Source organism: Mustela nigripes, chromosome 1, assembly GCF_022355385.1.
Source record: "Mustela nigripes isolate SB6536 chromosome 1, MUSNIG.SB6536, whole genome shotgun sequence".
NCBI lineage: Eukaryota > Metazoa > Chordata > Mammalia > Carnivora > Mustelidae > Mustela > Mustela nigripes.
This window is the reverse complement of record NC_081557.1, coordinates 61,544,766-61,556,982: the sequence shown is the minus strand read 5'-3', so window position 1 is coordinate 61,556,982 and position 12,217 is coordinate 61,544,766. Positions and strand designations below refer to the sequence as shown.

The window sequence follows — 12,217 nt, the reverse complement described above, 5'->3', positions numbered from 1 at the left end:
CTTACTTGTGATCTCTCTCTGTCAAATAAATAAATAAATAATCTTAAAAAAGAAAAAAAAAGAAAGAAGTGTGTTTTTTAAAAAAAATGATCACACTCAACTGTCTTATTGTTCCCCCCATTGTTCAGCTTTCTTCAAGCATCATGTTGTAGGAAGGCATTTTTTCCTTTACAAGAGGAAAGTGAGAGGGGTGCCTGGTGGCTCAGTCGGTTAAGCATTTGCCTTCCGTTCGGGTCAAGATCCCAGGATCCTGGGATCCAGCCTCATGACCAGCTCTCTGCTCAGAGGAGAGCCTGCTTCTCTCTCGCTCTCTGCCTGCCATTTCCCCTGTTTGTGCACATGCTCACTCTCTTTCTCTCTGTGTGTCAAATAAATAAATAAATACAGTCTTTTAAAAAAAAATGTTAGAAACCCTGCTGCTACATGAATGTTTAGTGTCTCCCTGCTTCCAGAAAGTTCTTTCTGGGGAGCAAAGTTTGTGTTCTTGGCACCATCACTGATTTGTTATAAAACCTGGACGATCTCTAAGGTCCTTTCCAACATTAGAATTATGTAATTGCATATACTCTGGTAATTACTGGAAGTTTTAAAAAGTCCCCAACTCAACTCCAATACTTCTCCTGGTTTGTAAAGAAACTCCAATCCTCTCTTCATTTCTGTCACACTCATCTTGGGAAAGCAAAGGTTTTTAAAAACAGGTGTCAGGGGGGTGCCTGGGTGGCTCAGTGGGTTAAGCCACTGCTTTCGGCTCAGGTCATGATCTCGGGGTCCTGGGATCGAGCCCCATGTCGGGCTGTCTCCTCAGCAGGGAGCCTGCTTCCCTTCCTCTCTCTGCCTGCCTTTCTGCCTACTTGTGATCTCTGTCTGTCAAATAAATAAATAAATATTCTTTAAAAAAAAAAAAAAACAGGTGTCAGGTCTTCTTCCTTCTTCTGAGTAAGAGCTGGGCTTTGGATGCAGTTCCATAGAATCACACAGCTTCTATTGGAGGGTCTTCTGTATGCTCTAGGCAGACAGATGACTTTAAGGTGACAGGGTGATTAGACATGTAAGCCCCTGTCTGGACACATCTCTGTTTTGTGTCAGGAGACTCATGAAGAGAAACTTGGGCCTCATCTTGGTTGACTGATACATATGTCTATTGAACCCGATAGGCCAACTGAACCTTGAAGCTGGACAGGGAAGATGCCTCTCTTTAGGAAAAACCATATTGGACAAAGGATATTTGCAGGGTAGGTGGAATTAGAAACCATAACAGGAGGAAGCAGAGGTTCAAAGTGTGGCATGAGGTTGTTCTGGAATCCAGTGGGGCCCTGTCTTTCCCCAGGAACACTTGTGTGCTCTGAGAAGGGGAGAGATGTAATAAGTGAGTCCAAAGAGGCCCATGCCATTCTGCCAGGTAAATCTGAAAGAACCATGCCAGGAGGAGTCCTACACCTTCTTTGCCTTTGCCTGCCACCATGAAGAGAGCTAAACTCTGAGAGTCTGGCAAGAGAGGAAAAATGGGGAATCACAGGAATTCCGAGACAGGAAGAATTATCGAGATTTTCAGGCTGTCCTCTGGAGAAGGCAGCCACCCTGGGGACTTCCGAGGTGTAGGGGTACAGTCCACTAAGTGGGAATCTGAGCAGAGTTTCACCAGTGTTGGGGACTGGATCAGGAGGCTACAGCCCCAGGGGGCAGAGGGAGCAGAAGAGTCAAAGGCTACAGCCCCAGGGGGCAGAGGGAGCAGAAGAGTCAAAGGCGTAATTCAGATTATAAAACCTGCCTCTTTTCTGGGCAGGCTCCTAGATACAATGTTTGAGTGCACTCAGATCCTGACATTTAACAGGTGGAGGGAGACAGATTTTGCAAACTAAAAGCCAAGGGAACTTCCCTGCAACACGAGAGGGGTGGGGGGCTGGGGAACATTCACAGGACTCCCATGTTAATAGAACCTGACAGTGTCTAAAAGGCTCACACTTCTGTGTATGTGTGTATGTGTGTGTTCATTCTATGATCACTAAAACATAGTTAAAATTTACTGAACATTCAGTTTCTACGGTTACCTTCCTTAGAGCTATACCAGTATTTCACACTGAAACTTTGAAAATTGTACCTTTGAAAATTCAGTTAAATGCAATTTAACCAATGTTTATTCAGGAATGATTACACAGAGAACACAGAGGAAGTATTGAAACAGTAATAGTTAATATTTATTGAAGATTTACTATGTACCACATACTGCATCTTCATGACCACCTTATGCATTAAGTACTATCATTATCATCCTAGTTTTATAGGTAAGAAAATAGAGGTTCAGGAAGATGAAGCAAATCCCCAAGGATCACACAGCTAGTTACTGGCAGAGCAGGGACCCAAACCGCGAAGCATCTGACTGCAAAGAGAAAGCTCTCAGCTTCCATACAAAGAACTTGTAGTGTATATCGGCAAAATACTCAGATGAAAACCCCACACGGTGACCTTGGTTTCTATCCCTTATTTTACCCCTTACTTATTTTATTGTGCAAAGTAAGGTGTTAAATATCGTATTCGTGCAGCTCACTCTGAAAACCTGCTATGAACATCAGGGTCAACCCTGTAAAATATAAAAAGGCACTTCGCTAACTCTGATGCCTGAAGAGAAAAAGGGCGTCTCCCAGTCCAGTCCGTGTCACCTGAATGCTGCTTGATGGATCTCCACCTTCACCCTTTACAAGCCAGTCTTTTAGATTCGAAACCAAGCCCCAGGTTCAAGCTAAGGAGAATTAAATCCACCTGCTCCGAGAAGTGCAGATTCCTAACATGAGTGGCCTGCGTGGGACAATTGGTGGGACCTGGACGGAGAAACACTGGCCTTTGGGTCGGAATCCATATGCAGCCTCCCCGCCCAGTGAACGCTGGCTCTGTCACAGGTAAGTGCGCCGCAGTGACAGACTGCGTAAGCCAGCCACTCTAACAGGGGATCCACAAAGGAGGCAAATTACACCTCTTTGGGGGCAAGGCTCAGTGAACCGGGAAGGGGTGCTGGAGGCTTACTCTGAGCTGCGGGGAGGAGGGGTGGAGTGGTGAAATGTTGTGAGACAGGGACAGGGAGCGGAAGAGAACCGACGTTTGCTGAGAATAGCCTGTCCGTCTCACCGATCACCTTCACAGAAGCCTTCATAGGAAAACAAAAAGTAACCCAAACTCTAGTGCATTCCTCAAGATGCCTCCAGAAAGCTAATGATTTTTGTTCCACTGAGGAATAAAATTGTCGACAGAGGAGAATATTCTTTTTCCCCATTATGGAAGTTGGCTGGGACTGTGGCGAAGTCCATGAGGAAGCGGTAGGCCACGCTCATTACAGTTTAACAAGCTTGGAGCCCAAGAGGCGAAGGAGCCAGAGGAGTAGGGGTCAGAAGGCGCAGGGGATGCTGAATGGGCCAGATGGGCGAATCACACCGCGGACAAAGAACTCACCCCTTCGACTGCTGGGCCACTGCCCTGACCTCCCAACAAACACCCAGGGCACAAATTTGTTCCCCCTTATCAGCTGCTTAGCTCAGCAGCTGCTACCATGAATTTCTGTTTCCGCGTCCTGCTTTTTACGAACAGTTGCCTTTTTGTCTAACTTTTGTGTGAGGAGGGAGGAGGCCGACGGGCCAGGAGCATAATGGAGAGATGGCGCGGTCACTGTTCAGAGGACTGAGGGCCTGAATGAAGTGTTTCAAGAGGGGCAGAAAATAGATTTTTTTTTTCTTTTTCTTAAACAACCTCTGGGAAATCCGGAGGCCTAGAGAACACATATGAAGTGCTGGTTATTCATTCTCTCCCCAGTCACTCCGATCAAGGGCATTTTCTTCTTGGGATTTCTGTTGCAGGGCGGAAGCAGTGGGCATGTGTGAATGGATTATAGATTGTTTGTGCCGAAACCAGCCATGAAAATAAGAGCTGGCCCGTAGGCCAGGCTTGGAAGGGAGCAGACCTGTCGAGGATTAGTGCGGAAATAAGTGAGAATCAGGCAGGGAGTCTGATGAGAAAGAAATACTGTACACTCTATCCTTCTCTCTGGAAGCAATTACGTGTGGTACCACAACTCCTTGGGTAGAAACCTGAATGGGTTTATTAACAAGGATTTCAAAGTGTTTTTGTGATAACAGGATACAGGGATAATGGAGTCTGGTGGCCACTTCTGTGAGAAAAGTGGGTACTTCAAAGATACCCATTTCTTGTGAAAATTAGGTATTAAAAATTATGGCAGTGCAACAGAAGAGCAGGGAAACGGAATGCAATGAAATAGAAAAATAAGAAACATGTTTTCTTCTCTTCTCTTACCCAACAAAATTACTGTTTGATTTCCCCCTGTGGCATTTTCAGAATATCAGGGAACTGTTTATGCCCACTGGATCGGACAAGGGGAGGGTGGCAGGGAGGTGGAGAGAGGGAAAATCAGTCACCCTGGAAACGACCCCAAAGGAGGGGTCAGTGTCTCCGTGGCCCCTCTCCTCCACATCCATTTCTAACTCATACCCTCTGCACTACTTTGGCCTTCCCCATTCATGTGGATCAAACGTGGTCCAGTGGGTATTTGTTGCAAAGAACCCTGGGCTAGGTGTGGTGTAAGACACAAGGCTGATGAATTAACAATGAGGATGATCACTGGGGATCAGCTGACCTCGGTACATTTGGAGCTCACCGGTACCAGGCCTTGCTAAGCACTTCCCAAACAGAAGCCCTTAGTATCCTGCCAGGGCCTCTGGAGCCTGGGCTAAATCCTGGTTTACTTCAGAGAGTTATTTGACTTCTCCAGGTTTTATTCTGTCATCTGTAAAATGGAGACAATAATGGTACCCGTATCAAGCAGGGTCCAGTCAGGATTTAACAGAAAGAACTGGTTTCACGGGTACTTCAGAGCTGAATGAGAAGGAAGGGAGTTTTGAAGCAATCACAGAGGGTAGCCTCAGTAAGCAGCTCCCACCTCTAAGGCTGGAGGAACCAAGGGAAGAGGCCTGGACGGCTAAGAAGCTAGACCTGTAGAGGAGAAGACCCCTGAAGTTTATGGGGGCCTGTGAAGCTTGTTATAGAATGTGGGAGGACAGTGGAGGCTGCATCTGCTGCTGATGCTGGGGGGTTGGGGAGTGAGGGGATACTGAAAGGCAAAAAAAAAAGCAAACCCAGAGAAAGGAGGCAATGCCCCACTCTGGCCTTCCATCTCTCTCTCTCTCTCTCTCTCTCGCCCCCTATTGGCAGAAATTAATAGGAAACTTGAATCCAAAGAACTGCTTTACAGAGTCCAAGCACCGGCCATACACCAGAGGATAAAAAAGTAGATCTAGAGCCGAGAGAAATAGTTTAAAAACAAGCTCAGTATTTTATAAAAATATGATGGCATTACATGAGTTGATACTTATAAAGCACTAGAACAGTGCCTGGCATGTGGAAGTACATTATAATGTGCTTTTAAAAAAACAAATAAATACATTAATCCGCCAAAAACCAATGTAGGAAGTCATATTAGAATCCCAGTTTTATTCACGAAGATGACGGGGCTTACGGAGGTCACATAAAGTGCCCAGGGTTATACAAGCTCATCATTGGTGAAGTCAAGACTGAATGCGAAGCTGTTGCTTTTGCTTCTTTGAGCCCCTTTGAGGTGCGGAAAAGACAAGCACATAAGTCAATTACTTCACAGATAGACAGACTATAAAAGTGCAATAGGACAGCTGCAAATAACAGACTTTGGGGAGCATGCGGAAGACAGAAAAGCTGCTGTGGGCTGGGGAATCTGGGCACACTTACCTGCTGGTGGATGTGGTGTTTGAGTGGAGCCGGGGAGAAAGGACAGGGTCTAACTGGCAAGTACCAGAAGCAGAAGAAACTACTTGAGCTAAGTCCCAGAGTGCAGGCATGTGTGCCAAGTCTGATGACTGGGACAAAAATGTTCCCGATCATTCTCCTTTGGCATAAACAGTAGAGCTGAAGTATCTCTGAATATAATATAAATTCTATTAAATATAATAGAATTTAATGGGAATTAAAGAGTTCTTTTAGGGCAACCACGAACATGAAATGTTGTGTAGAATATTACACATTTGTGAAACAATGGGATTAGCCAAAAATTAATGAATTTTTAATGCACCTCCATTTTTTAAACCCATACGTAGAGACATTAAGATCTGCCTACAAAAGACAAATGGTCTTGTTTCAAGATAGCTGACTGGACTAAAACTCTTAATTTGAAGCTATTACGATATCCTTTCAGCGGTACAACAAATTTGGTTTCAATCAAGTCCACTTCTTGGATGGTTATGCACATATTTGGTTCACTTCCATTTTATTTAATTCAACAAACTGAATGCATTCTTGGTGCCAGGCTCTGTCTCAGGTATTGAACATGCAAAGAATTGCAAATGGTGGTTCCAGCCCTCAAGAAGCTCAATCCAGTAGGGTAATGGATAGCTATGCAAATCTTGGGAATCCAAAATGGAAAAGCAAAGGTACTAAGTGCATTGGGAATATGGAAAGTGGCCAGGGAGGATGGGAATGGAATTTCTTTCCAGCCACCCCAGGAAGCAGCATCACAACCATGGCAGTAAATGAGACGTGCAGGGAGAGAGGCCAAAACAAATTATGGAAACTCATTAGTTTTATCTAGTGCTGGACCAGATCACAGCACTGGCTAGCTAAGGAAGTCAGAGTTGTAGGGAGTTGGAATAAGTTCTGGAAAGTTTCTATGACTTGAACCTTGTCTCTGTATCCTATGGTTAGCTGTAAAATTAAAGAAATTGTCCTAAAAGCAGAGATGGAAACCGTGCATGCCAATAGTAAGAGCTAACGGTGTCTGAGCATCCACTCTATGCCAAACACTTTAATATAAAATGAGTATTATATCTAGACATGCAGTTTTTTAGTCCCCAGGAACCCATTTTCCCCTTCTTCCTTGTAGTAGAATATGTGCCTTTCCCATTACAGACAATATTTTCCAGGCTTCCCTGTAGTTTGACCGTGACTTAGTTTTCATCAATAGAATGTGAGTAAAAGTCACATAGGTAACTTACACGTCACTTCCCCAAAGAAGTGCCCTTCACTTCCTTTTTCCCCCTTTCCACTGGCTGGGAAGCCCATGTGGTTTCAGTGCTTCTGGGCACAGTAGGACACCTGGAGAAAGGACATGGGCTCCTGAACAGCTCTGTGGCAGAGAGCCCTCACCTCCTCTTGCTACTGCCTTCTGCTGCTAGGACCTCTCCTTTCCTGCGGCCAAAGATCAAAACACACGAAAGAAAGACAACATTGCTAGAATTATGTCTGAGTTAAGAAAGGAGAGGCCACAGATGGGGACATGTGAGAGACTCTCATAAGATGTGAACTGTACATGCTTCAGTGAATAGATTATATAAAAATTATATTGGCTTGTTTGGAGCTTTTGTTGTTTCCGTCCTGGCTTCCAGTACAGTTTCGAATGACTGAGGTTTACCTATTAAGTGTTCTCCAGGTGAGAGAAAGGTCATTGTATCAAGCCAGGCAGACTCATTCAACAAACAGGTTTGGACCATTTGCTGTGTGTCAGGAATCAAAGACGAAAATACACCCTGACACACAATTTCACCTCTCAAGATTTGTTGACTAGTGGGATGATGTGCACATATAAAAACAGTATTGAGAGGAAAGTATCAACCCAAACTGTTTGTTTGTTTGTTTGTTTGTTTAAATCATGTATTGGCTTACATAAATCTGCAGTTCAAGGGTTCACCATGTCTGCCGCTGCCCCTTCCTAGATTCAGGATCCTCTCCTCTCCCTCAGGAAGAATCTCTTTCAGTCTTCTTTACAGTCCAATCTTTATGAAAGTGGCTGTCCCTTTCCTTCATTCACCCAACTATCAGTTGGACAAAATTATACAAAATTCACTTCTCAGCTCACACCCTGAGCTGAGAAGTGAAGATACAGACGTTTACAGGCAAAGAGCCTTTCCACATGAAACTTACATCCTAGATGGAGACAGACAATAAATAATTAGAGAAATGAGCTAATGACTGGCTCTGGCAAGTTCTGTGAGGGGAAAAATCCTTCTCTCTATAGTCCCTCGTGGAGGCGGACATTGGATGAAGTGGAAGAAAGGCCTTCAGTTGACAGTTTTGTGGAGACCAGAGAGAATGAACACTGTAAGTAGAGGTGACAGCAAGTACAAAGGTCCTGGGGTGGGAAGAAATTGGATGGGGTGGAAACACAGGAAGGAGCAAGTGTGGTTAGAGTGCAGTGAGAGACAGAGTGGGATAGGGTTCACCCTATCTTCAGATTCACCCGAAGAAGTTCATCTTCTTCAGGTTCACCCGAAGAAGTTCATCTTCTTCAGGTTCACCCGAAGAAGTTGCAGAAGACAGGCTGTGGGATAACCTATAGACATCCAAAAGAGTTTGGATTTTATTCTACATACAATGAAATGTTTGCTTTAAAAGGAATCTCCTGGCTACTATGTGGGCAAAGTATAAAGTTAAATTCAGGACTAGATGGACCTCAAATCCTTGTCTGTCCACAGCAATCCATGCCTGGGCTCCACAAGGTACGCAGGAGCCCTTTTGGTAACTGTAGATCCTGTATCAGTGATGTCCCATAGAACTTCCCGCAAAGATGTAAATGTTCCCTATCTGTGCTATCCAATCCCAAGCTGCTAGACAGGGGCTCTTGAGCACGTGAAATGAGGCTAGGTGTGACTGAGGAAATGGATTTTTAAAATTTTATTCCATTTAAATTATTTAAATTTATAGATCCACATGTGGCTAATGGCTATTGTACTGTGCCGTGCAAAGCAACACTGGGTGTCTGGGGATTTCAGCTTTGAAACCCAAAGCCAGGGCCTTCCCGCAAAGGTGAGTGAGCAGAGGGCATGTTACTCCCTAAACGCTAACACCCTCTGTGCGTTCAGCTTGTCAAGATGGAGACGATCAGGAGGCATTCTGAGCTTCATTTTGCCCCTGGGGAGGCACGTGCACAGGGTTAAGAGGCGCCCCACGGGCGTCCTCAGGGGAAGTCCCGCACTGCGAACGAAGGTTTGGGGACCTCTCTTTCCAGAACGCATAAGCCCTGCGCTCTCGCGGCCGCGGGTGCGGTGCAGCCATTGGCAGGAGGAGAACATCGGACCGCAGCGCCTTGCCCCGCCTGCGACACCCGCTCCGGGCGCAGGACAGGTGGGCTGGGGAAGGAAGGATCCGCAAGCCGCCGAGCGACGTTGGAGGTTCGGGGCCCCTCGCCGAGCAGTTGCCTCTTCCTCGCGGGGATGGGGGCGGGGGTGGCGCGGGCGGTCACCCGCACCGGATCTGCTTCCCGGGCTTGCTTTCGCTTTGGCGGGGGCTTGGCTAGGCCTGCGCGCCGCAAGCTAGCGGAGAGAGCCGCGCAGGTGGCGGCCGAGGACGGGCGGAGGCTGGTGCCTTTCGCCCTTCAGGACCCGCTGCCTTCTGCCCGAGGAGGCGTCCCGGGCTCTGACTCCGTGCCCTGAAGCGCGCGTGGCTCCTGGTTGGCCGTCAGGCACCCCTGACCTTGGTTTCTCCCCGGTGCCAGGTCTGCGCAAGGACCATGGGCGCCACGCTGGGCACGGGCGCGCGGCTGGCGCTCCTTCGGGGCCAGGCCTGCGGCGGCGTCCCGCGCTGGACGCCCTCCGCGTCCGCCCGCGGCTGCCACTCCAAATCCGGCCCGGCTCGCTCCGTGCCCCTGAAGAAGCGCGGATACGATGTCACCAGAAACCCGCATCTCAACAAGGTAACGGTCCCGGAGGGTAGGGTGGCCCTAGCCGCTGTCCTGTGGCGGGCCGGGAGGGGCGCCCCGCCTCCTGGGTCTGGGCTGGATCCTCCCAGGCACCCTTCCAGAGGTTTTCCATTTTTGTCCTGCAGAGAGGCTTCGCGTTTGTTGGTTTGGCTCCCTCCCCTCCTTGCTCTTCTGCGAGGAAAGCGGTGACCGGTAGTGCAGGGCGCCTCATCGCTTCCACAAGAACAATAAAGACTGGTTACGGTCCTCTGACCAGTCTGACCTGTGGTGGGAGCTCCGCCTGAGGTTAGCCAATTCTGTTGGTCGCGGGTAGTTCATTTAGCCTCTGTCAAGCACGTTTTCTTATCTGTAAATGAGAGACAGTTGCCCCTGGTGTGTAGTGAGATTTAGAGAGAAAATGGAGGCAGAGTTCTTAGCATAGGACTTGACACCCAGGGAGAACAAATGTCAGCTACGGTTATAACTGTTATTCTGAGAAAAAGATCATTTTTGAGAGCTGGGGGGAAAAGGAAGGCTAGAATTACAGAACTTATAGACCTTAATGGCCATCAAAGATCCTAATTCAAACCTCTCCTTTTATAGATGAGAAAACAAAACAAGGAAAACTAGCTCAAGGTCACCAGCTAGTTAGTTCTGGCCCTGCCACTGGAATCCAGAGCGTGGTGCTGAAGATTCTGGGAGTAGAGTTTAGTATTACTGGAGTTAAAGCCCTGGAAGCAAAGAGACCTTGATTTAAGGCCTGTCTCCCCACACCTCCTCAAATTAATTTGGGTATCTCATTTAATACCTACTTTTACGTAGATATTTAGGTTCAACTTTCTCCTGCCTAACATGGATATAGTGACAGAACCACCATTCTTACCTCATCTGGTTATTGTGACAATCAAATGAATTACTAAACTTGAAATACTATTTTAAGCTATATAGAGTGCTTGATAAATAGGTAATCACTACAAAATAAAATTTTTAATAATTTCTTTGACTCAGAATTGCGAAATGCAAGTGAGAAAACACATGTGGAAAGGTTTTTTTGAGAAATAATATTATACAGATGCTAAGTATTAGGATCATTTTCTACAGAATTAATAGAAGAAGCTAAGGGGAAAAAAAATCTTTCAACCTCTGCTTATTGCACTGCTCCTTGGTCCCCCCACAAAAGACTGTAAATCTTTTGTATATTACTACTTTGGGATATTTAAAGTGTCTTATGAATTGTAATTGCTTTGGTAGCAAACTGGCTTGACCAACAGATACCTTTTACTAAATATGGAGAGAAAGGATTGCAGGCAAGGCTTGACCCTGCAGTGCAGATGGCGTCTCTAAGGATGCAGGTTCTCTCTGGCTCTCTGTTCTGCTTCTTCAATGTCATCTTTGTCCTCAGGCTTCAGGCAGTGGAGTCTTTCACCTCAATGCTGGCATCATCTCCTATCTCCTTTTCCCACACCGCACTGTGCAAAGATAGAAAGACATTTTCTTTGGGAAAAGAGGATTCTTTCTGAAGCCTCAGAGATCATTGACTCTGATTGAATTCCCTTCCTATCCTCCAATTTTCCTAATTTAAGCCAGTCAGGGCTCACCTCTGAAATTAAAGCGAAAGTTTAAGGTAGGACCACTCCAGCTGGTTTAGAGTAAGAGGATGGGATTCCTCCACAGCAAATCTGTGTCCTGTCATCAGACAAAGAAGGGGTTGGTACTGGAAAGCAAAACAATAAATTCCCACTACAGACTCCAGGGGTTTTGATAATACTTGCCTTAGAAGTACTGGCATATTATCAATCACCACTTACTGCTTTGGGACTAGTTTAAAAAAAATAAAGGAAGGGCTTGAATGTCTTCTTTTTTAGCCCTAAGTTTGGGGCTCCTTAAAAACACTTTTCCCTTGTCCCTGATATAATTTTTTCTCCTCCTAAATAGTAAAAGTGGGACATTGTCCATAAATCTAGGGGATCGGACCCTTTTGTAATGTTCCAAAATCTTTATATGTCCCTGAAGTCCGTTGATGCTGGTCTGGGGTGAGGCGGGTATCTGGGGTGATGCAGAGGGCTGGAGGAGGAGCAGTGGAAGGAGAAGCAGGGCAGGGAGCTGCTGAGGACGCCCTTCACTTCCCTCTGGAGCGTCCTTCTTGCTGTTCGGCTGACCTACAGCACTCCGAGAGAGTAGGCTCTTTCCATCAGCCAGCTGGGGCGACCTGCTGAGTTAAACAGAACAACTGAGGTTATTGCTGAGAACATAAGAGAATGGCAGCTTGGCAGGGAACTGCACTTAGAGGGTGGGTCTGTGGGTGGATTCCCCCCCCCCCCAGATTGTGAGCTCCTCCAGGGCAGGGGCTGTGTTTCATGCATTTGTGGTGGCACAGGGTAGTTGCTGGAAGATCTAGCAAGGCCATGGACATGAATATTAGCATTACATTCTTGCAGTGTGTTTACTAGATTCTTTTTAATTTTTATCTTTAACTATTTTTTTAAACTGATGTGTGGTTGACATACAGTGTATTAGTGT

General features: G+C 46.3%; 1 protein-coding gene across 3 annotated transcripts in view; it reads left to right on the top strand.

Moving 5' to 3' along the window:
- The first annotated feature begins 8,875 nt into the window (after positions 1–8,875).
- The window catches only part of ME3 (malic enzyme 3), a 219,772-nt gene continuing 216,430 nt past the window's right edge, over positions 8,876–12,217 (top strand). Inside the window, exons 1-2 of one of the 3 annotated variants that reach the window (XM_059412342.1) lie at positions 8,876–9,144; positions 9,515–9,712. In XM_059412342.1, coding sequence (XP_059268325.1) covers positions 9,530–9,712 — 183 coding nt within the window. In that variant the 5' untranslated portion in view covers positions 8,876–9,144; positions 9,515–9,529. Of the gene's footprint in view, positions 9,713–12,217 lie in introns of all 3 variants that reach the window. The other 2 variants (XM_059412343.1, XM_059412344.1) reach the window with 2 other exon arrangements.